The sequence below is a fragment of the Astyanax mexicanus genome, chromosome 16, assembly GCF_023375975.1.
Source record: "Astyanax mexicanus isolate ESR-SI-001 chromosome 16, AstMex3_surface, whole genome shotgun sequence".
Classification (NCBI taxonomy): Eukaryota; Metazoa; Chordata; class Actinopteri; order Characiformes; family Acestrorhamphidae; genus Astyanax; species Astyanax mexicanus.
In genome coordinates, this window is record NC_064423.1 from 34729954 (window position 1) to 34753718 (window position 23765).

At 40.4% G+C, this 23765-nt stretch overlaps 1 protein-coding gene across 1 annotated transcript; it reads left to right on the top strand.

Annotated features, from left to right (window-relative positions):
* Positions 1–1322: 1322 nt before the first annotated feature.
* On the top strand, positions 1323–6540 carry bola3 (bolA family member 3). The gene is made up of 4 exons (XM_022687051.2): positions 1323–1439; positions 2748–2877; positions 3010–3098; positions 4787–6540. Exons 1-4 carry the CDS (start codon positions 1410–1412, stop codon positions 4850–4852), a joined length of 315 nt encoding a protein of 104 aa, XP_022542772.1. The 5' UTR covers positions 1323–1409; the 3' UTR covers positions 4853–6540.
* The last annotated feature ends 17225 nt before the right edge of the window (positions 6541–23765 follow it).

Below are 23765 nucleotides of genomic sequence, written 5' to 3' on the forward strand. Positions count from 1 at the left end.
TGGCGGGTGGAGTTGAGGCCAAAAAGTTCAATTTTGGTCTCGTCTGACCACAAAACCTTCTCCCAATAACTTGGTTCATCTTTCAAATGATCATTGGCATACTTGAGGCGCGCCTCCACATGTGCTCTCTTCAGCAGGGGTACCTTTCGGGCACTGCAGGATGTGAATTCATTGTTGCGCAAAGTGTTGCCATTTGTTTCCTTGCAAACTGTGGTCCCAGCTGCCTTCAGGTCATTTGCTAACTCGTGCCGAGTGGTTGCAGGACGATTTCTGACCGTTCTCAGCATCATTGCCACCCCACGAGGCGAAATCTTCTTTGGAGCACCGGGCCGAGGTCTGTTGATTGTCATGTTATACTCTTTAAACTTTCTGATAATTGCACCAATAGTTGTTACTTTCACATCCAACACCTTACTAATCTTTTTGTAGCCCATTCCAGCTTTGTGAAGGTCAACAATTCTGACTCTGAGGTCCTGTGACAGCTCTTTGGTTTTACCCATGTTGGAGACTTGAAATCTGTGTGATCTGTCTGATTCTGTGGACAGGTGTTTTTCACACAAGTGATTAGTGAGAACAGGTGGCTTCAGGTCAGGTAACAAGTTGATTGGGAGTGTCTAACTGGTCTGTAAAAGCCAGAACTGCTAATGAATACTAAGGGATCAAATACTTATTTCACTCCATGAAATACAAATCAATTAATATATATTCCTTAGATTTATTTTCTGGATTTTCTTTTTAATATTCTGTCTCTCCATGTAAGAATACATCTACCATTAAAAGTATAGAATGATCATGTCTTTATTAGTGGGCCAACGAAGAAAATCAACAAGGGATCAAATACTTCTTGGACTCACTGTATATAGATGCTTATGTATATTTATATTTGTTACTACTCACTGCACCACCAGTGTAAATAACACCTTATACATATATCTGTATGTCTAATCTATCTGTAGAAAAAAATGACTTAAAACTCATTTTTAACATTCACAGTTGTCTAGTTTTTCATTGCTGCCCCTCACAATTTGAATTTCCGGACAATTTATTTAAATAATAATCTTTATTAAATTTTTTGATAACAAAAGTAGGTTTTCGATTAGATCTTTGTTACAAGATGAAAAAAAAGCTGAAAATCTGGAAGAAACTATAAAATATTTTATTCCAGGTTATTTGGGTCCGTTCATATCAAAATTAGGAGTCAATATAAAAAATAATTTATGTAAAAATGTGAAAGAAAAACAGTTGATCGTAAATCCGGCAGGGGGCGCCAAAACACAGCTGAGGAAGAAAAGGGGGGGGGGGGAGTGCTGGATTGCGTAGTATTTGTGCGACTCCGAGCGCGAGGACATGACTTCTTCCAGCGGGCTGTAAAGAAACCGGTTCAGTGATTAATCCGGATTATTCACGCCATGCCGCTCCGCAGCCTGATCACAAAAAGAGTAACTAATACTGCTCAGCTTCTGTCTGTCTAACTGTCTATCTATCTGTCTATCTCTCTAACCCTATGTGTTTATCTGTCTGGTGTTCAGTTTACATTTCCATATCTATCTGTCTGTCTGTCTAACCCTATGTGTCTATCTGTCTTGTCTGTAGTTGTATTTGCATATCCATATCTGACTGTCTAACTGCCCAACTGTCTAACTGTCTCTCTAACTAACCCTGTGTCTATTTACACATTCATATCTGCTAGTCTGTCTAACTATCTATCTAATCATTTGTCTGTCTGTCTGTCTGTCTATCTATCTGTAGTTTATTTTACATATCCATATCTGTCTGTCTAACTGCCCAATTGTCTGTCTAACTGTCTCTCTAACTATCCCTGTGTCTATTTACACATCCATATCTATCTATCTATCTATCTATCTATCTATCTATCTATCTATCTGTAGTTTATTTTACATATCCATATCTGTCTGTCTGTCTCTCTATCTAACCCTATGTCTCTGTCTTTCTGTAGTTCATTTTACAGACAGACACCTAGGGTTAGATAGAGAGACAGTTAGACAGACAGATATGGATATGCGATATGAGATTTTACATTTTGTCTATCTGTCTTTCTCTGTGTCTACCTTTCTGTCTGCCTGTTTATTTATATGTCTATATTTCTGTCTGTTTATTTATGTGTTTATTTGTCTAGTGTCTGTACTTGTTCTGTTTTTCTTTTCTTTCATCAAAAGAAGTTTGCTGTAAAAGTAGTGTAATGTGTGTAGACCAGGGGTGGGTAGATAAATTGATAATCTGGGATTATTTGTTTAAAGGGCCTGATCTCAATTTGTCTTAAAGTTAATTTTTATCTTCTGAAAATGCAGTAATTATCTGGTTTTGATAAACCAGATGTTACCTTACAGTACTGTGGCTATTCTTTTTTCAGTTTTATTACAATCCTTCATCTTGTTTGCTGTTTTTTGTACTCTTGATTAGTAAGATAAATTTAGTCTGTTTTGTTCTTGAAAAAGTGCAGGGAATGTCTGGTGTAGATCCTGCTGGAAAGAAAAACATCATGGCCAGCTCAAATTGGTTAAGATGGATAAACTAGTTGAGCAGCATAGGGCATTTTTGTGGTTTGATGGTTTAACCAACTATGGTAAATAGTAAAACCAACTACCAGCTTTAAGGGAATTACCTTAATCTTGAACTAGACAGCATTCTGAATGGAGATTTTTTATTGAAAGAAAAATATAGTTTAGGATTATGCTTAACTGATGTGTTATAATTAATCCACCGCTCCCCCTGTACTGCTCCTGCAGAGTCTGCTGGTACCGTTTAGACATGTCTTCAGGAGCTTCACCAGTAAAACAGATGGCGAGGACCGGATCACAAAAATACTGAAGGAGAAGTTTCCGCTCGCTTCCTCACTAAAAGTTGTGGACATTTCAGGTGAGCTATTTTACTTAGGCACTGTATCCAGGTTTTCCCCTGTTAAATATTTCCCTGCTTACTGTGGTGGTACTCCTCCGTCTTCAGCTGTTTGTCTGTTTGTCCTCTATCAGCTGTATCTGTTTGTTTCAGGGGGCTGTGGTGCAATGTATGAAATACATATTGAATCAGATGAATTCAGAGGGAAAAGAACAGTGCAGCAACACCAGTTAGTAAATCAGGTATGTCAGAAGAGAGATGTGTACCACATTTTATCATATTTCTTTTGTACTGTGCTTATAAAATTAGTTTGGGGTCATGATTCAGTAAGAGATATATCTCTAGTGACTTGTGATCAGATTATTCTACTGCTGCCCTAGGTGCATTCTGGTAGTGTTGTATTCAACACCAAGATGTTTAGTAGTTTAGATTCAGACAAGACAGAGACCAGATTAAGATATTTTTTCATCAGGTTTGTTTTCACACACAATTTTTTCAGAAAAGATTAGTTTTTTGCTGCTTTTTATTATTTTTATTGGAAAGAAATAGTCAGATAGCTCACCATGCATCCATTCTGGTATAAGAAGATGTTTCTCCATATAGGTCAGTGCAAAAGACAAGCCTTTATGGCCATGATGTCAGTACCCGCACACACGCCACAAACCTTATTACAGTACCCCCACACCAGTCCTATCACAGTTTGGCTTTAGGGAGATATGGTAACACATTACAATAAGGGTCACCAATAACAACACTTACGACAAAAATAGATATTTTAAATGGTTAATAAATGTCTAAATTAATTATTAATTGACATTAGTCAATTAATGCTCATTAAGCAATGAAATAAAAAATACTATATATTGCTAAATTTTACTGCTTAAAAGGTTTAAATAACACTGTAAATTATTTTATCACATAAATGTAACGATTAATAATGTCTTAACTAGTGTCATTTAATAATTAGCTGAGACATTTTGTCGTAAGTATTGTTAGTTAATGTACCTTTATTGTAAAGTGTTACTGGATATACGGACAGAAAGAGATATAACGCAATAAGTCGATGCATCATCATTATTTTACAAAATATACCAATCACACAAGCCCACAAGCACACATCTCAGACCACCAATTTCAGAGGATACTCTGAACCTGAATGCAGCTTTCACACGATTAAAGGTTAAAGTCTACTCTATTGATCCTGAAGGAAATGTAGGCATCCGGTAGCAGCAACAGAATAATAGAAATAATATAGATAGACTATAAATATATACAAAGGGTATACAAAAAAACATGCAGTAGATGGAGCTAGCAGCCAATAAATGATTTACAAAGCAAGAGTTCTAAAATAAAGTGAACAATAGGTGTGCTTTTACACAGTATCTATATGTACATGTACGTATGTTCACACCAAAGCTGCACAATATTGGAAACCAATTACATTACAATAGTATTTTATTCTGCAATATATATTGTGATGTGAAAATACCTGTATTTTTAATAGGAAGTTACCACAAGTCAGTAGTCCAACATGACATTATATTTAATAATGCACTCAGTTTATTAAATGTTTCTGTAAAATAAATAATAATGTCAAAAAACAAATTGAGAACAGGTAGACCTTTAATGCCAAGCAGCAAAAAAGTTTGATATAAGCGATATAAGTATATTTGCCTTCCTTGACATTGCATATTCTGTAATGTAAATATTGTGCCTGCCTACATTGCAGTACCAATGCTGACACTATAAATTGTATATTATAAATTATTACAAATTATTATTATAACTTATTATTATTTATTATTATTGTTATTTGTTATTATTATTATATATTATTATTATAACTTGTACATTATAAATTGCACTAGTGCATACCCATCCATATTTGTGGTTGAGTAAATTATGTTAATATTTTTATTTTGTTTAACAGGCACTCAAGGAAGAGATTCAAGGAATGCACGGACTGCGAATATTCACAGAGGTCCCAAGAAAGTAGAATCTACGATTGTTCACTACACACACATCCATTTTATGCTATCAGAACTGTTGCACCAGATTATTATATCTCTATGCTTCCTTCAAATATTTCTAGTAAATTATTACAGTATATTTTAGAAGTCAGGGAACAGGTAGAAGTCTTTCTAAGAGAAAATGTGGAATATACAATATTCCTATCGTATTTAGAGGGAGGAAGTCCACAGAATTTTCAAAGTTTCTGCATAATTCAACGATGGAGATGTAAACAGAGTGGTTTAGAGAGTTGGACATGAGGTTACAACAATTGTAAATTAGTGGTCAGTAGGGGTGGGCGATATGGCTCTAAAATAATATCACGATATTTCAGGGTATTTTTGCGATAACGATATACTTGGCGATATAGGAAAACTAAAATAATTCATTTATTTCAGGAATATAGTATAATAGTATAACAGAATAATCATAATGTGGCAAAATAAATAATATAGCATAAAATAATATGATGCAGTAAAAAATATTGCAGAATATTTAGTGCATGCATATAAACTGCAAACTAAAACAATTATACAATAAATACACCTAAAGCTTCACAGTAAATAATAGACTAATTTTAAGACAGAACATCTCTATTATCACGATATGGATTTTTAATATCATGATATTTCTGTGTCACGATATATTGTATACGATATATTGCCCACCCCTAGTGGTCAGTCTTTTTTTTTTTTTTTTTTTTTTAACATTTTGGGACTAATTTGTCTCTCTGTTAAGAATAGATCAGAAAAAACATTCTAATCTTAGAATCTTTTTTTCTACCACTACTGTGAACATTTCTAACTCTGTGAGCTCCTCTAGAGTGAAGCTTTCAACATTTAATCTTTCTGAATGTTGGCTTACATTGTAACAAAGCAAGTTAAGGCATTTTTACACCTGCTTTTTTTTTTTTTTTACACCTAAATTGCAGAAAGTTGCCTAGTGTCCAAGTGTTGTGCCGAATTCTGACTACCAGAATGAGCATAACAGATTCCCCTTGGATTATTTGTATTTCTGTATATAAATTAGGCTTAATCTACAGTTAACGTAGCTACAGGAATCACCATATTCTGTTATATACCCATAATGTTGTATGCTGTGCATCTGCATAAAAGGTAGTTGAATTTCGGCACAACACTAGTTCTCTTTTCTTCTTTTATGGTTTAATGGGTGCTTCTATGGTTTAAAGTCTGAACAATATAAAAAAAAAGTGTTTTTACACTGCAAACGGACTGAGCCAGTCACATCTGCTATTTAAAAAGTCTGTAACTGAAGACTAGGTCTAAAGATCTGGACCAAACAAAGTAGATCTTAAATATGCAGACATTTTGAAAATGGACTGAATTCCCGTGTTTGCGTTCTGGTACGGGGTCTTATAATTGCTACAGAGTACGCACAAAATGTGTCTTTAAAATGCTGTAATACGCACAAGAGTGATGCATTGTAGCACTGCTCGATAAAGGAACATCATTGTAGCCTAAAAAAGAGGTCCTAGCTAGCAATTAACAGAACATGAGAAAATGTCTCTATGGTTTTGTCAATAAAATCGTGATCTTGTTTAGATTTATAGTTTTGTTACTAGTTGATAAGACGTACAACTGCTGTTTTATTGCTGTGACTTGTTTTTCCTCTGTGCTGTTATTGTGTTTAGGAAATAAAAGCCATTAAACCACATTATGAATTGCTAGCAGATATTTTATTTTAGAATCTAAATAGAGACAGTATGTCTTTTATAAAATGAAATATCTGTCTTAATGTTTATAGAACGTCTAACAAACAGACATATTTAATAGTATTCATATATTCATATATTTAATAGTACTCTTGGTCTTGCCATGTGGGCAGAAAATGTCCTTGTGATGTAACTTCCTTTGTGCCAGTAGACAAATGTTTTAACTCTTTCTCTGCCAGGTAAAATTCCTTATGGTAACAGGGTTGCGCGCATGTTGTGGGACACAACTTGATAGCATAAAAACTGTAACATGCAATACAATGTAGACCTAAGAAGTTGTTTTCATAAGTAAAGGAGATGCATATCAACAATATACAAGAGGAAGTCATTTATTTAGAGCTTATTTTAATTGTAAAATTGGCCAAAGGAGTTGGTTACCCAATGTGTGGGACCAGAGAAAACGGCAATTTTTTGAGGTTTTTCCACCATATTTTACAGTTTGTCTTATAACAAGTACATTTTTCACAAAAAATTGTCATTTAGATATTTTGGATACGTACATTTGAAATTTAAGTGGTGTCACAGAAAATCCTGGAATGTCCCCTATATTTTGCTGTTTGGTCGTTCCCTAGTTAGTTCACTACATATTAAATGCTACGTAGTGAATAGTGAATAAATTAATGAGTGAACTCTTCTGATCATCCCCTCAATGTCTGTATCAATCAGAAGACGAAGCCAAACTATCATTCAGGACTATCAAAGGCTTCAGGAGAGTGAACTGTGAGAACAGGAGACAGGTAAATGTGTGGTTGTTATTGTGGACTGTTACTAAATAAATGTTGGAGGTTGAGATACAGGGAGATATTTACACTTTTTCACACATAACTCTGTAGTCAAAAAGTGAACACATACTGTCTAGTACTTGTTTAAATCCAGTACTCAACCAAAGTTTCCGTTTCACGTTAATTGCTGATGCTATATTCACACAATTAAGTTACACTTATACCACCTTAAATGCTGATGCTATATTTACACAAATACACTTATAACGTTGCCACCTTAAAGGCTGATGCTAAATTCAAGAAATAACACTAGTTCCACCTTAAATGCTAAGCTATATTCACACAATTACACTTATACCACCTTAAATGCTGATGCTATATTTACACAAATACACTTATAACGTTCCCACCTTAAAGGCTGATGCTTAATTCAAGAAATAACACTAGTTCCACCTTAGATGCTAAGCTATAATCACACAATTACACACATACCACCTTAAACGCTGATGCTATATTTACACAAATACACTTATATTCATACCACAAGTTCCGTCTTAAAAGCTGCCGCTATATTCGCGTAAATACATTAGTTCCACCTTAACTGCTGTTGCTGTAGTCGCACAATAACACTAATTTAATCTTAAATGCTGTTATATTCACATAATAACACTAGTTCCACCTTAAATGCTGTTGCTGTTTTCAGTTAATTACAGTAGTTCCACATTAAAAGCTGCTAATATATTTTCAAACGAACGCTAGTTCTATCTTAAAAGCTGCCGCTATACTTCACACTAATTCCACCTTAAATGCTGCTGTTATAGTCACACGAAAACACTAGTTCCACCTTAAATGCTGTCACATTAGTTCCACTTAAAAAGCCGCCGATATTTTTACGTAAACACTGTTAAAAAGCTGTAAAAAAAAAAAAAAAAAACACTGTAAAAAAACTGTTGATGTATTCACATAATCGCACAAGTTCCACCTTAAAAGCTGCTGTAGTCTTCATAAGCACTAAACTTCATAAGTTTCACTAGGCTGCCGCTATATTTACTTACACGCATACACTGATTAACTTTACATGCTGTTGCTATTCTAATACACTAATTCCACCTTAAATTCGTTGCCATAGTCACACAATTATTCCATCTTTATTCCATCTTAAATGCTGCCGCTAGGTTATATTCAGACAATCACACGAACTACGGCTTGTTTGAGGGTTTTTCTATCGACCTTAAACTGTGAATCATTACAGGAGCCTGCCCTGCTACACAAATCAGCAAGTTGGAAAAAAAAAACAGCCACGCTGGCTTCTTTTTCTTCCGTTCACCTTAAGGGCTCCAGCTGTTTTTTGCATAGGTAGTGTTCTCAGCTTCTTATTCGAATGTTATGTTCCACCTTAAATAGTGAAGGAGTTAGTTAGTAGCCGTTCCACACAGACGCACTCAGCAGCGCACTGTAGCGCTTCTCTGATGACGTCATCACCAGGCTAGGTTATAAATGAGGCCAGTTTCTTTTTTTATCTGTAACATTTTCTGACATCATTCAGAAGGATATTCTACACGTCATTATGGATAGAGAAATAGAATACCTGAGCGGAAGGATTTCTGAGCGCTTGAACGATGATGATGAATTTCTCGCTGTTTGGAAGAGGCTTCAGGAAAGAATGGATTATGTAAGCCAGGAGCTTGCCAAAGAGAAGTATGACTGGATTAAAGAGAGAGAGCGAATAGAAAGAGACAGAAGGGAGGAGCAAGAGAAATGGGCGGCCAGGGAGAGACTCCTTCTTTCTCAGATTGATAGAATGTCCGAGGACATAAGCGTAAGGGACTTTCAGCGCAAACTAGCAGCGAAGGCCATGGAAAAGAAGAAAGCAGAGGAAAAAAGGCAGGAGCAGCAAAGGATTAAGCTCAAAAAAGATGAGCGTTCATGGTTTCAAATTCTGATGAGCGAAATCTTTGGAAGTGAGCAGGAATCAGATGAAGGGGACATAGATTACATGGAGGCCCGTGAGCTTAAAAGAACAGTTATGGAGCTGCGGAAAAAGCTGGCAGCGAGAAAAGAAGAAGTACAGGAGCTTTCAGAACAATTGGAGGCATATAAATACAAACTTGAACAGCTCAAGGTGATGTCAGACTTTGCCATCGCCAAAAGCATAGAAGTGCTCACTCAGCAGAAGGACCTCCTAAAGCAGAGGATTAAGAAGCTAGAACAGGAAATACAGATGCAAAGGAGTGAGTAGATGAAGGAGAAACAGACTAAAGTTTACTTAAAGGAAACTTTAGGTAAACTTTAGATCTGCCCCTTCTATCTGCTGCCTCCCACCTCAATCTGCTGCCTCTTCCTGTCTATCTGCTGCCTCTCCCCCTCTATCTGCTGCCTTTCCCCCCTCTATCTGCTGCCTTTCCCCCCCTCTATCTGCTGCCTTTCCCCCCTCTTTCTGCTGCCTCTCTCTCTCTTAATCTCCCCCCCTCTCCTCCCCCTTAGGGGAGCCCTAAAAACTACAAAAAACAAAAAACGTTTGAAACACAAATAGAATAATAGGATTTTAAAGAAAACTAAGTTGTTTTTTCCGCACCAACTTAATAACAATATTCATAGTACATTAAGAATAATTTAGTTGTTTATTACTGACTTACAATATTCCGTCTTTAGACATTCCCACTGGATCTTATGCATTTAATTAGTCTAATGTTTATACTGTTTAATGTATTTTTTATAAACTCTCCTTTAGGTTTAGGTGAAAGCAAAGTGTTGTGCAGCTCCTCACTTTTCTTATATGCGTATCCAGACGGAAAACACATCACACCTCTATAGTGTGGAATTGGGTTTATTAATTTCTTATTTTTCACAAAAATATAACATGAAAAAGTATAATTTTATGAACATACAATTATAAGACTTGGGTCCAACTGTACACTGTAAAAAATAGTTTATATTTTAATTTGGATTAATTTGTAATCATTTATTCCAATACCTGAAAATGTGCTTTAGAAGTGACCAAATGTAATTGTTACATGTCCTTAAATCAGGTATGTCAGAAGAGATGTGTACCACATTGTATTCTACTGCTGCCCAAGGCGCATACCAATAGTGTTGTAGTCAAGACTAAAAGACTGAAACTTTTAGTAGTTGAAATTGGGACAAAACAGAAACAGAATTAAGATATATTTTTTTTCAGGTTTGTATTTACACACAAACGTTGCTACGGTTTAAAGTCTGAACAATCTAAAAACAAAGTGTTTTTACGCTGCGAACGATATAGGCCATTCACACCTGCTATTTAAAAAGTCTGTAACTGAAGACTAGGTCTAAAGATGCGGACAAAACAAAGCAGACGCAGACATTTTGAAAATGGACTGAATTCCCGTGTTTGCGTTCTGGTATGGGGCTTATGAATGCTACAGAGTACGCACAAATTGTGTCTTTTAAATGCTGTAATACGCACAAGAGTGATGCAGTGTAGCACTGCTCGCTAAAGGACCGTGATCTTGTTTAGATTTATAGTTTTGTTACTAGTTTAAGAGATGTACAACTGCTGTTTTATTGTTGAGATTTGTTTTTCCTCTGTGCTGTTATTGTGATTAGGAAATAAAAGCCATTAAACCACATTATGAATTGCTAGCACATATTTTATCTTAGAATCTTAAGAGACAGTAGGTCTTTTATAAAATGAAACATCTGTCTTAATGTTGATAGAAAGTCTGACAAACAGAAATTCTTAAAAGTATTTTTTAACCAGCAGTTTTTTCTGACATGTTTTCCTCAATTCAGGGTTCCTAGAGGTAGGGAAAATTTAATTAAAGACTTTTTAGTACCACTATGAGAAAAAGTTAAGACTACTTAACTCAACAAAAAATAACAAACCTGGAGGAGATTCGAAAATAATTGGGTTCATATAAAGCATTTGAGCAACATTCAGTGATTGGAAAATAGTAGGTAGAACATTATAGACTTCTACAGAGCTAAAATGCTAAAAATTAAAGCTATTTAAGCTATTTTGCTGTCTTTTTTAGCTTTGTTTAAATCTTATTTGCTATGCATCCCACCACACAACAGCTTGTTGGCATGTTAATATTGTCAGTTATACATTTACTCTTTGCTTCATATAGTGAACTGACCAGGAAACGACCAAACAACTCTCTGTGGACATCTGATACAACACCACCGCACTGAATTATGGTATAAATTGGAAATTCTAGCATACATAATATATAAAATACGTTTTATAATGCATTATGGTATTGGTGATTGATAGTGAACTATATAGGGGAAATAAGAGGTAATCCGAACACAGCTAAACAGTGTTTTTGGTTTGGTCGTTTCCTAGTTAGTTCACTATATAGTAAATGCTACATAGTGAATAGTGAAGGAGTTAATGTTTGAACACTTATTCCACCATAAATGGTACTGCTATATTCGAGAAATAACACTAGTTCCACCTTAAATGCTACGCTATATTCACACAATTACACCTTAAATGCTGTCACATTAGTTCCGATATTTTCACGTAAACACTGTTAAAAAGCTGTAAAAAAAAAAAAAAACACACACACTGTAAAAAGCTGTTGATGTATTCACATAATCGCACAGTTCCACCTTAAAAGCTGCTGTATTCTTCATAAGCACACTAGTTCCACCCTAAAGGCTGCCGCTATATTTACTTACACGCATGCACTGATTACACTACACTGATTACACTTTACATGCTGTTGCTATACTAATACACTAATTCCACCTTAAAATCGTTTCCATAGTCACACAATTATTCCATCTTAATTCCATCTTAAATGCTGCCGCTAGGTTATTATATTGTGGCGTGGAAGAGGAAGGAAGACCCGTGAGACTCATGCTGAATGCTCAACAGCTCCTTTTATTGAACCGGCTTGCCACTCACTCACAGTCTTTAACAAGACTAGGAGAGCTAAACCATAAAACCATAGAGCTAAATAGCCCAAAGGCCACCAACCCAGCTGTGTGTCTCCCAGATGGCAGATCCAAAGTGGTGCCCACCCTCTCTGCATAACCCCTCCCAAGGGAGATGCCCCACCCCTGTCATCCTCGCACACAGGAGAACAGAAACATGCCTCAGGCAGCCACACACACAACCCAGAGCCGCCACATAGCCCCCCTCCCAAGGGTCAGCCGTCCCGGCGACCCCACCAGCCCAACACAAACCCCATGTACAACAGAATATTATTATTATTATTATTATTATTTTTTTTTTTTTTTTACAATCAGTCGCAAACAAAGTCATTAAGGCGGGCGGGCGGCCTCCGTGCCCGCGGCAGCCTGGAGGGGCCGGGCACGGCACCGCCTGCCAGCGGCTCCGAAGAGCCAGAGTTCAGGTCAGGCACGAGTGCAAGGCGGCAGGCTCCGCACCACCGTCCACAGTGTCCGACAGTCTCGGCCTATAGGGGGCCAGCCTATCACGGTGCATAATCATAGTGCGTCTGCCCCACCGGATCTTATACACCACCTCCCCCAGCCTGGACAGCACCAAGCACTGACCCACCCAGGCCGACTGGAGCTTCGGGCACAGTCCCTTCTTCCGCTGAGGGTTATATAGCCAAACCCTCGCCCCCACCGCCAACGGGTCCCCAAAGCAGCGCGTGTCGTACGCACGCTTCTGCTTCTGTCCGGCAGCAGACTGGTTGGAGCGCGCTAGACGGTGTGCTAATTCCAGCGAAGACATAAGGTCCGAGACAAAAGTGGGCGTGCCCGAAGCATACCCGCCCCCGTCAGGAGGCGCCCCAAAAGCCAGGGAGACCGGCGTCCTCAGTTCGCGCCCGAACATAAGCAGAGCTGGCGTGAATCCCGTCGTCTCCTGCACAGCGGAGCGACAGGCCATCAGCACTACCGGCAGGTGCCTGTCCCAGTCACGCTGGTTCTTGTCCGACACCATGGCCAACTGCGCCGCCAGCGTGCGGTTAAAACGTTCCACCAGTCCGTCACTCTGCAGATGAAGGGGCGTCGTCCTGGTCTTATGGATTCCCAGGATGCGGCAGACCTCCGCCATGACCTCCGACTCGAAATTTCTCCCCTGGTCGCTGTGCAGTTCTTCCGGAACCCCGGAAATCGCCACCAGAACAAAGCGATTTCCAGAGTCCGTCACCGGAAAGGGGCCCAGCACGTCCACCCGCTCCATCGGGCTCAGGCGCTTCAGAGTCTTGGTGACACCAAAGTGCCCAGCCCTAGGTGACCCATGAACTCCCCGTAGGACCGATCCCCTAAGCGCCCGCGGTACCACCACCTGAAAAACGCGCCGCCCGTTCGCCGGATCCTCCCAGGTATGGCACAGCACGCCGTCGGACAAACTAAAACTAGCCCAGTTGGAGCGCAACGCCTTAGCAATCGGGCCCAGCGGCACCACCTCCCCCCACGACGGTGTGACGTTCGCACTGAGCGCGTGTACTGCCCACGATAATTCGCGATCCGCCCGTTGCGCATCGCGGAGCTGCTCTACGGACACTTGAGCCACCCCGACAGCGCCAGTAACATCCCCGGAGATTGCAGCGCAGCGTGCGGTCTCAGCAGATTTCTCCACAGCACGAGCACAATGTTTGCAGTCGGCGGCCACACACGGCCGGCGCGACAAAGCATCCGCGTTACTGTGGCTAGGCCCGGGCGGTGCACAACCTCAAAACGAAACTCCTGGAGTCTAGATAAACAGCGCGCGAGTTGGCCCTCGGGCTCGCGGAAACGCATGAGCCACTGTAGCGAGGCGTGGTCAGTGCGCAGCAGAAAGGGCACCCCATACACGTACGCTTGGAAATGTTTAAGGCTTTCGACCACCGCGAGTAGTTCCCGGCGCGTTACGCAATAGTTGTGCTCCGCCTTGTCCAGGCGGCGGCTATAGTACGCTATTACGTGTTCGGAGCCGTCCTGAACCTGCGACAGGATATCCAAATAAACGACGCAGCACGACCGTGGAACCCCGCATAAAACACGCTCCATAAGACGCTCAAAAGTAGCCGGCGAGTTACACAATCCGAACGGAAGCACCGTGAAATGCCATAGGGCTGAGCCGAGCGAGAAAGCGGTTTTCTCCCTATCCCCCGCCGCGAGGGGCACCTGCCAATATCCGCTCCTCGGGTCTAATGAGCTGAACCAGGCTTAGCCAGACAGCTGGTCCAGCGTATCGTCGATCCTGGGGAGCGGGTAGGAGTCAAGGTTCGTGACAGCGTTAAGTCACCGGTAATCTACGCAAAAGCGCCAATTTCCATCCTTCTTTTTCGCAAGGACCACCGGGGCCGACCACGGACTGCTCGAAGGCTCAATAATGCCCGTACTCGCCATCTCGCGGATTAACTGCTCCGCCGCTACGCGCTTTGCTAACGCCAGACGGTGCGGCCTCAGCCTGATGGGCTGGGCGTCACCCGTGTTTATCGAATGAACCGCAAGGCTAGTTTTAGTACACTCGCGCTCAGACACAGCGAAACTCGTGCGAAAACGGCCGATCAGTTCGCGCAAACGGAGTTGTTGGGGACCAGATAAACCCACACAACTGCGCCCCAGCATCTCCTCTATCGGATCTACACTCAACCCCGCATCCAGCGGACCCTCTACCGTATCACGCACCGAATCACACACATTCCCTCCCACCAGTTCACTTACCCCTAACTCGTCGCGTATCTCTACGGGGAGTCCAGTCACCAGCACCGAGCCCCGTGCACAGTCCATGATAGCTCCGACGCGTGAGAGCAGGTCCTTGCCCAGAATGCACGGGTCGTTGATGCGTCCTACCCAGAACTGTTGTTGAAAGGGCCCCTTGCCGACATCAATCGTCAACTCCATTAATCCTAGGAGACCTATAGGATCCCCGGTGACTGAAGAGAGAGCGATGCGCTGGCTGTTGTCAGTCACAAACTCGGCCGCTACCTCCGTCGCTAGCTCGGGCCGTATCAGAGAGACTGACGAGCCCGTGTCCACCAGCGCGTTCACCGTCACTCCATTCAATGTGCATTTCAGGAAATAGCCGCTGAGTCCGGCAGTTCCGGAATCAGATCCCGAGGGTAAGCATAGCGTTCCTGGGGCCACCGTAACCCTCACTGGGTGGTCCCGGCTCCGTTTCCCGGCCGGCTGCAGTGCGCTCGCTTGTGGCCACGCCCCCCCGCAGCGCCAGCACTCCAGTTGGGCATCAGACCGGCTCCGACCCCACCTCTGCGAATCACGGGCAACCGGCGATGCCCCCCACGGTCCAGGATGGCTGGAGAGGATGAGTTCGGACCGCTCCGCCACCTCCACCGCGGACTCCAGGGTCTGCGGGTCGGCCAGCCTCACGTGTTTGCGCAGCTCGCTCGGCTCGAGGGCGCGCAGAAAGTGATCCACCGCGAGCCTCCTCTGGGCCGCTCGCGGAAACGTTGGGTAAGCTTGGCGGGTTAGCAGGGCCATCTCCGATGCCAGCACGCCCTGCTGTCGGCGTCTGTCCGCCACTAGCATTTTGGCGGCCGCCTCCGACGGTTGGCAGCTGAAACGTGTTCTCAGCGCCCGCGTCAGTTCAGGCAGTTCGCAGCGGCACTCGGCGGGGAGCTCGATCAGTACCCTCAGCGCGTCGCCCCGCAGCGCCAGGCAGAGGTTGGCTGCCGTCTCGGCGTCCGTCCAGCCCGCACCGCCCGCCACGATCTCAAGCTGAGCTTCGAAGGCTGTCCAGTCAGCGCTGCCGTCGTAGGGGGCTTGCGCCGCCATCATCGCGCAGTCCGTTCCGCGAGTCGGCGCCGCTGTCCTTGCGCCATCTGCTCCGTGAGCCAGCGCCGCCGTCCTCGCGCCATCCGCTCTGGGAGTCAGCGCCGCCGTCGTCGCACCATCCGCACTGGGAGCCAGCGCCGCCGTGCTCGCGTCGTCCTCTCCCCGGCCACGACCTCCGAACAGCCCGCTGGCGCCGTCAGGTCCGAGTCCACTCCGCTGGAGAGATTTGCCTCTAGTCCGTTGGTCCGCTGTCTTCCTCCTCAGCCGTTTGATTTCCCCTACCAGCAGCTCAATATCTTCCAGCAGGGTCACTTCTGACACCAAATGTGGCGTGGAAGAGGAAGGAAGACCCGTGAGACTCATGCTGAATGCTCAACAGCTCCTTTTATTGAACCGGCTTGCCACTCACTCACAGTCTTTAACAAGACTAGGAGAGCTAAACCATAAAACCAGCTAAATGAGCTAAATAGCCCAAAGGCCACCAACCCAGCTGTGTGTCTCCCAGATGGCAGATCCAGAGTGGTGCCCACCCTCTCTGCATAACCCCTCCCAAGGGAGATGCCCCACCCCTGTCATCCTCGCACACAGGAGAACAGAAACATGCCTCAGGCAGCCACACACACAACCCAGAGCCGCCACAATATTCAGACAATCACACGAACCGTAGAATATCTTATTCGAATTTTATGTTCCACCTTAAATAGTGAACGAGCACTGTAGCTCTTCTCTGATGAAGTCATCGATGTGACGTCTTCTCTGATGACGTCATCACCAGGCTTGGTTATAAATGAGGCCAGTTTCCTTTATCTTCTGCAACATTTTCTGACATCATTCAGTAGGATATGCTATGCATCATTATGGATAGAGAAATAGAATACCTGAGCGGAAGGATTTCTGAGCGCTTGAAAGATGATGATGAATTTCTTGCTGTTTGGAAGAGGCTTCAGGAAAGAATGGATGATCTAAGCCAGGAGCTTGCCAATGAGAAGAGGGAACGGATTAAAGAGAGAGAGCAGAGAGAAAGAGACAGAAGGGAGGAGCAAGGGAAATGGGCGGCCAGGGAGAGACTCCTGCTTTCTCACATTGATAGAATGTCCGAGGACATGACCATAATGGGCTATCGGTGCAAACTATCAGAGATGCAAAAGAAGAAAGCAGAGAGAGAAAGGCAGAAGCAGCAAAGGCTGAAACAGCAAAGGCAGAAGCAGCAAAGGCAGGAGCAGCAAAGGCAGGAGCAGCAAAGGATATAGCTCAAAAAAGATGAGCGTTCATGGTTTCAAATGCGGATAAGACAAATCTTTGGAAGTGAGCAGGAATCAGATGAAGGGGACATAGATTACATGGAGGCATGTGAGCTTAAAAGGATAATTATGAAGCTGCGGGAAAAGCTGGCCACGAGTAAAGAAGATATAAAGAAGCTCTTAAAACAATGGGAGGAATGTAAATACAAACTTAAACAGCTCAAGGTGATGTCAGACGTTGCCCAGGCCAAAAACACAAAAGCGTTCACCCTGCAGAAGCTAACCCTAACCCAGAGGATTAAGAAGCTAGAACAGGAAATACAGATGCTAAGGAGTGAGTAGATGAAGGAGAAACAGACTAAAGTTTACTTAAAGGAAACTTTAGATCTGCCCCTTCTATCTGCTGCTGACTTGGGTCCAACTGTACACTGTAAAATGAGGAAATAAAGATTATATAAAAATGTATATAATGCAGTGTGTGACATTTGTCGATGAATGGGTCATATAGAGCTGCTTTAAATCTGTAACACTATATAAAATTAAAATAGCTGGGTTAAAATAATAATATTACAATGTTTTAAGATGTTTATTTAAATTGACAGTTTATATTATAATTTAGATTAGATTTAGATATACATAAATTATATACATTAGATTTATATAAACAGCAGCATTAATTGGTTTCTGATTGTGTTTTTTAACAATAGCTGAGACAATTTACTTTCAGTCACAAAATACACACTTCCCAGAGTTTATACTCAATCAGGATTAAAAAAAACTTCTTCTGAATTACATGTTACAACCACCAGATGGCAGGACTTCCTTAACTAATTCGGTAATCTTTAAAGCAAACTTCATGTTGTCATATTTGAGTAAAATCCTATGATAATATGCTTTGTTTACACTTTATTGCACATTTTACAGTCAGTAAAAATCTAAAATCCTAATAAAATTTGAATCCAATATGAAAAAAGACACGTGACTAGATCCATACAGTATTGAAATGGGGATTGTCTCTTCAACCCAATGAATGTGAATGTGAGTTTGTGCAGAATTAAGTTTTATTTCTGAAGTTGTGTGAGAATTTAAAATTTCATAGTCCACAGTGTCGCACAGTGTCCCAGGAATACGTCATAGAAGGCATTCATTACCACCCACAGTGGACAGCGCAGTGTGTGGTAATGATTATGACCAGTGGCGTCTGACTACAATTATCTGTATGAACAGACAAGGGACTCAGAAACCACATCCACATTCAATTCAGGAGGCCCAACACACACACAAAGTCATGGGTTACTATATTAGTTCCCAAATCCCATGACTTTTGGCATGTCAGTTTAAATGTAGTATTCATTTATTCAGTTTGTCTTGTTTATCTTTACACAACTTTGAACTCAAAGTGTATGCATACAGTTATTGAAAACACCATACAGGAGGTGCTTTAGGTTATTAGGTTGTTGTAAAGATTTTGAGACTAAAACTGAAGAGGAGGAAACACGTTTTCATAGCGCTTTATTAATAACTACAGTACTATAAAGTTTTTTTGGCTGAGTATTGTGGACCTTTTGTCAACAGGAAAAAAAATAACCGTTTTGCCTAAAAATGGTCAGACCTTTCGTGAAGATCACCCTGTTTTGATACAGTTTTATCAATGTTTTTTTCAGTTACAATAAGTCCTGTAGATCCAAATCTTCCCATGTTTCATTCTGCAGACAGAAACTCCAGTCAAGAGCAGCACTATAATGGGCATTACGTTGCAATTTGCGATTCTTTTGAACTAGGCAAATTGAAAGGTGAGAGGACTGAATCATTACACAGCTGACAGGGGAGATGGTCTGGACACTCTTGTTCAGTGACCCTTATGAACCTTACCATCAATTCTGATTGTAATATGCAGAAATTACATACCTCTTTCTCTTTATACTTTTTTCAAACTTGCTTAAACATTGGTACACTATTGACTAAGTTGCTGTATAGTTGCTCAAAACATGTAATTGCAGTTAAAAAAATGCAAAAAAAAAAAAGGGATTTGCCTGGAATCCCTTTATTTACTCAGGACATGAGGTCTACTGCATATTCTAGAGCTGTCTCTATTTGAAGGCACTTAATGAAGTAAGTGGTGGTATGAAGTGTCTAATACATTGCTGGATATACATAATTATTGAGTTCATAATTATTGAACTCAATTATTGAGTCGATAGGGGGCTAAGGGATTTTAACAGGTAAATTCAGTAAAGGATTGTTTATTAGTTGATTAGTTGGATTCGCTGGAAAACACAATTTTATGGCAGTGATCAGGGTTAAGACAAAGACAACAAACATAAAGTACTGTACTAAATTCTGGCTATCCACCAACTTACATATTCTAGATAACTAGTTATCCAACTGAATTTTCGTTAATTATAGCTTACAGTAAGTCCTGTAATCCTAAATTAATAAACACAGTTTAAAAATGAAATCGTTATTGGCTGGTACATCAGGGCAGGTTTAACATTATATATATATAAAGTGATGAAAACTTGTTTCTTCTTGACTATAATAAGTTTTAAATCCTATTTCTGTTTTAAAATTTAGCCTCAAATTATTAAAACATTAAACTGATAAATGTTACATGGTCAGGCTAACTTTGAAAAATGGAGGGTCTAAAATATTAATATTTCTTTTTTATTACTTGGTATATGGAAGTACAAATGGGTTTTATAATTTTTTTTGTTAATTTCTTCCCTCAATTTTACCATTTTTATATCTTGGAACAACAATCTAATGGTGTAATCCAACTTACTTTTATTACTTTTGATGTAAGAATAAAAAAAATCAGAAATCCAGAATTTCCCCCCAATTCCTGAAATTCTGATTGTAAGGTGCAGAAATAAAAACGTAGAAAAATAAAAAACTGATGAAACCCTTTTCTTCTTCACTATACTAATTGGGAAAATGGAATCAATTTCTACTTTTTGAATTAAGGCCTATTGATCACAAAAATGAAAGACCTTACACAGCCATGCTAAATAAAAAAAAAGAAAAACGTGTTAATTATTTAATTTGGCATAATAAAGAATAAATAGTTTTTTTTATCTGTTTGTCCAATTGTCTAGCCTTTCATGTCTGCCCTTTGTGATCTAAATGTTCAGATTTTTTAATTTTGTAATATTGTAACAAAATCAGGTTGATTTTGATGTTGTTATGATGTTTATATTTGTTTTTTGAAAAAAAAAACATGATTTTTAAGTCATCTCTTATCTCTTACATAATAACTTACACTATAGACAATGTTAAGTAAGACTGAATAAGTAAATATATGACGCTATGTAGATATGCAGATATCTAAAGTGTGTGTGTGGAAGTAAGGAAATAGTGTGGTGAGCACCACATACTAAGAAGTGCTCACCAGATAGTAAGTGGTGAGCACCAGATACTAGGTGGTGCGCACCAGATAATGGTAGCTAGCAAGCTATAGTTTAAACTGGCATATGTTCCACAGTGAAATAATGTTAGCTAGCTAGGTTAACTATATTTCAGTCTGAAATGTTTTAGCTAACACTAGCTAGGTAAGCTAATGTTAACTACTTTATTTCAGTGGGGAATATTTTAGCAAAGTTAGCTAGGTTAGCTAATGTTAATTACTTTATTTCAGTGGGGAACGTTTTAGCTAACGTTAGCTAGGTCAGCTAATGTTAACTACTTTATTTCAGTGGGGAATATTTTAGCTAACGTTAGCTAATGTTAATTACTTTATTTCAGCGGGGAATGTTTTAGCTAATGTTAGCTAGGTTAGCTAATGTTAATTACTTTATTTCAGCGGGGAATGTTTTAGCTAACGTTAGCTGGGTTAGCTAATGTTAATTACTTTATTTCAGTGGGGAACATTTTAGCTAACGTTAGCTAGGTTAGCTAATGTTAATTACTTTATTTCAGCGGGGAACGTTTTAGCTAACATTAGCTAGGTTAGCTAATGTTAACTACTTTATTTCAGTGGGGAATATTTTAGCTAACGTTAGCTAGGTTAGCTAACGTTAACTACTTTATTTCAGTGGGGAATATTTTAGCAAAGTTAGCTAGGTTAGCTAATGTTAATTACTTTATTTAAATGGGGAACGTTTTAGCTATTGTTAGCTAGGTTAGCTAATGTTAACTACTTTATTTCAGTGGGGAATATTTTAGCTAACGTTAGCTAGGTTAGCTAATGTTAATTACTTTATTTCAGTGGGGAACGTTTTAGCTAACGTTAGCTGGGTTAGCCAACGTTAACTACTTTATTTTGGTGGGGAATGTATTAGCTATTGTTAGCTAGGTTAGCTAATGTTAATTACTTTATTTCAGTGGGGAACGTTTTAGCTAACCTTAGCTGGGTTAGCTTATGTTAACTACTTTATTTTGGTGGGGAATGTATTAGCTAATGTTAGCCAGGTTAGCTAATTCTAACTACTTTATTTCAGTGGGAAATATTAGTTAGGTTAGCTAGCTAGATATTTGCAAAAGCAAAGATTTAGACCACAAATTGCTAGCAAAATAAATAAATATGATTATGATAACTGGATGGAGGATTGCAGAGCATGTGAACAGCACAACAAAGTCAGGTACAGACAAGTGAATATACTAAGTTAATAATTGGTGCTTACCACTTAGTATGTGGTGCTCACTATACCTGCTCCTAAAGATTTTTCTTCTGGTACAGACCAGATGACGATTCTACTGATGTTTCACAAGTTTATTTTCATTCCCTTTTTTGTTTGCAACTTGCAACACCGTGAAAAACTGAAATAGAGAAAAAATAATACTTTTGTAAACACAATTTCCTCTGTTTCTTAAAAGTTCAGTTACAGTGATGGCTCTAAACTAACAAACGATCTAGTTAACCTTATAACAGTAAAACGAAAACACAAATAAGCTTATAACAGAAGAATAAACAACAAAATAACATAGTGTGCACTTTCTGACCAGAACAGCAGGAGTAGTTACAAATAAAGCTCTGCAGGAACTAGTCCTTCCACAGGGCAGCCATCTCTTGCTCTCTCTGCCCATTAGCATGATCCCATGACCCATAATGCATTGTCACTAACACATAAATTCTCTTTTTAGCCAGCAGAGGGCAGTATTGAGCAATTCTTAGGTCAAATTATTTTAAACATTGGAAATGTACACAACGACAGCTACACTGCCACCAAAATTATAAAGGTTTATGTACAACACAATAAACAAAATAACATAAATCTTGTAATTTTCTATTAACAGACATATAAAGTTTGTACATCACGGTAGTTTAGGTCTAAAAGGATCGTTCTTGAATGCTCAATGCATTTATCTCCCTTTGTTACTACTTAAACAATTATACTATGGCTCATTCTCCAGAAGTACAACTAGTTTTTGAATGGGACGTTCAAGAATTGATGGTCGCACTAGGTGTTCACCTTTCGTTCCCAAGTGACCTTGCCCCAGTTGGATTTTAACCTTTCGCACTAACTTGTCATCATCTTCAGTTGTTTCGACAACTCTGGCTAATTTCCACTCACATCTGGGAACACTGTCTTCTTTAACGATTACTATGTCCCCAACCTTGACATTTCTCCTGGGAACATTCCACTGTTGTCTGAGGCATATGTTGGCCAGATACTCCTTGCGCCACCTGCTCCAGAATTGCTCTGACAAATACTGTACTCTGCGCCACCTTTTCCTGGCATACAAATCTTCCTTCACAAACACACCAGGTGGCGGAAGGGGTACAGAAGACTTCATTGTGAGAAGATGGTTAGGTGTCAAAGGTTCAACACTCTTGGGGTCATTAATCGTGTCTGTGGTAAGTGGACGACTGTTTACAATGAACATAGCTTCGTAGAAGAAGGTTCTCAACGAAGAGTCATCTAGTCTTCCTGTGGCTTGAGCTAGGACAGAGCTCATGGCATTTCGGACTGACCGTATCTGGCGTTCCCAGACGCCTCCTCTGTGGCTTGCATCAGGAACATTCATTAGGAAATCACATTGTTTCCTTGTAAGAAAGGTAGAAATTCTTTCCTTGTCTAATTCCATTAGACTTTTGCTTAACTCATTTCTAGCCCCTACAAAATTTGATCCTTGATCAGATCGGATCTGTCTTACTGCCCCTCTGATGGCTATGAAACATCTTAAAGCATTCAGAAAAGCGTCAGTGGACAAGTCCTCCAACATTTCTATGTGGATGGCTCTGCAGCTTAGACATGTGAACAACAGACCATACCTCTTGAATTCCTTCCGACCTTGTTTTGTATAGAAGGGGCCAAAACAGTCAATCCCAGTATATGAGAATGGGGGTGAGGGTTCGGTTCGGTCAACAGGAAGGTCCTCCATGCGTTGACCTTCTGCAGGCCTGCGCATTCTTCTGCATGCAACACAACCCTTGATGTGCTTGGCCACTGCCTTGCTGGCACCTGTTATCCAATATCCGCTGGCCCTGATTTCATTCAGTGTTTGCCCTCGGCCTTGATGCTGAATCTTCTTGTGACAGTGGTTGAGAATTAGCTGTGTGATGATACCATCTTTGGGAAG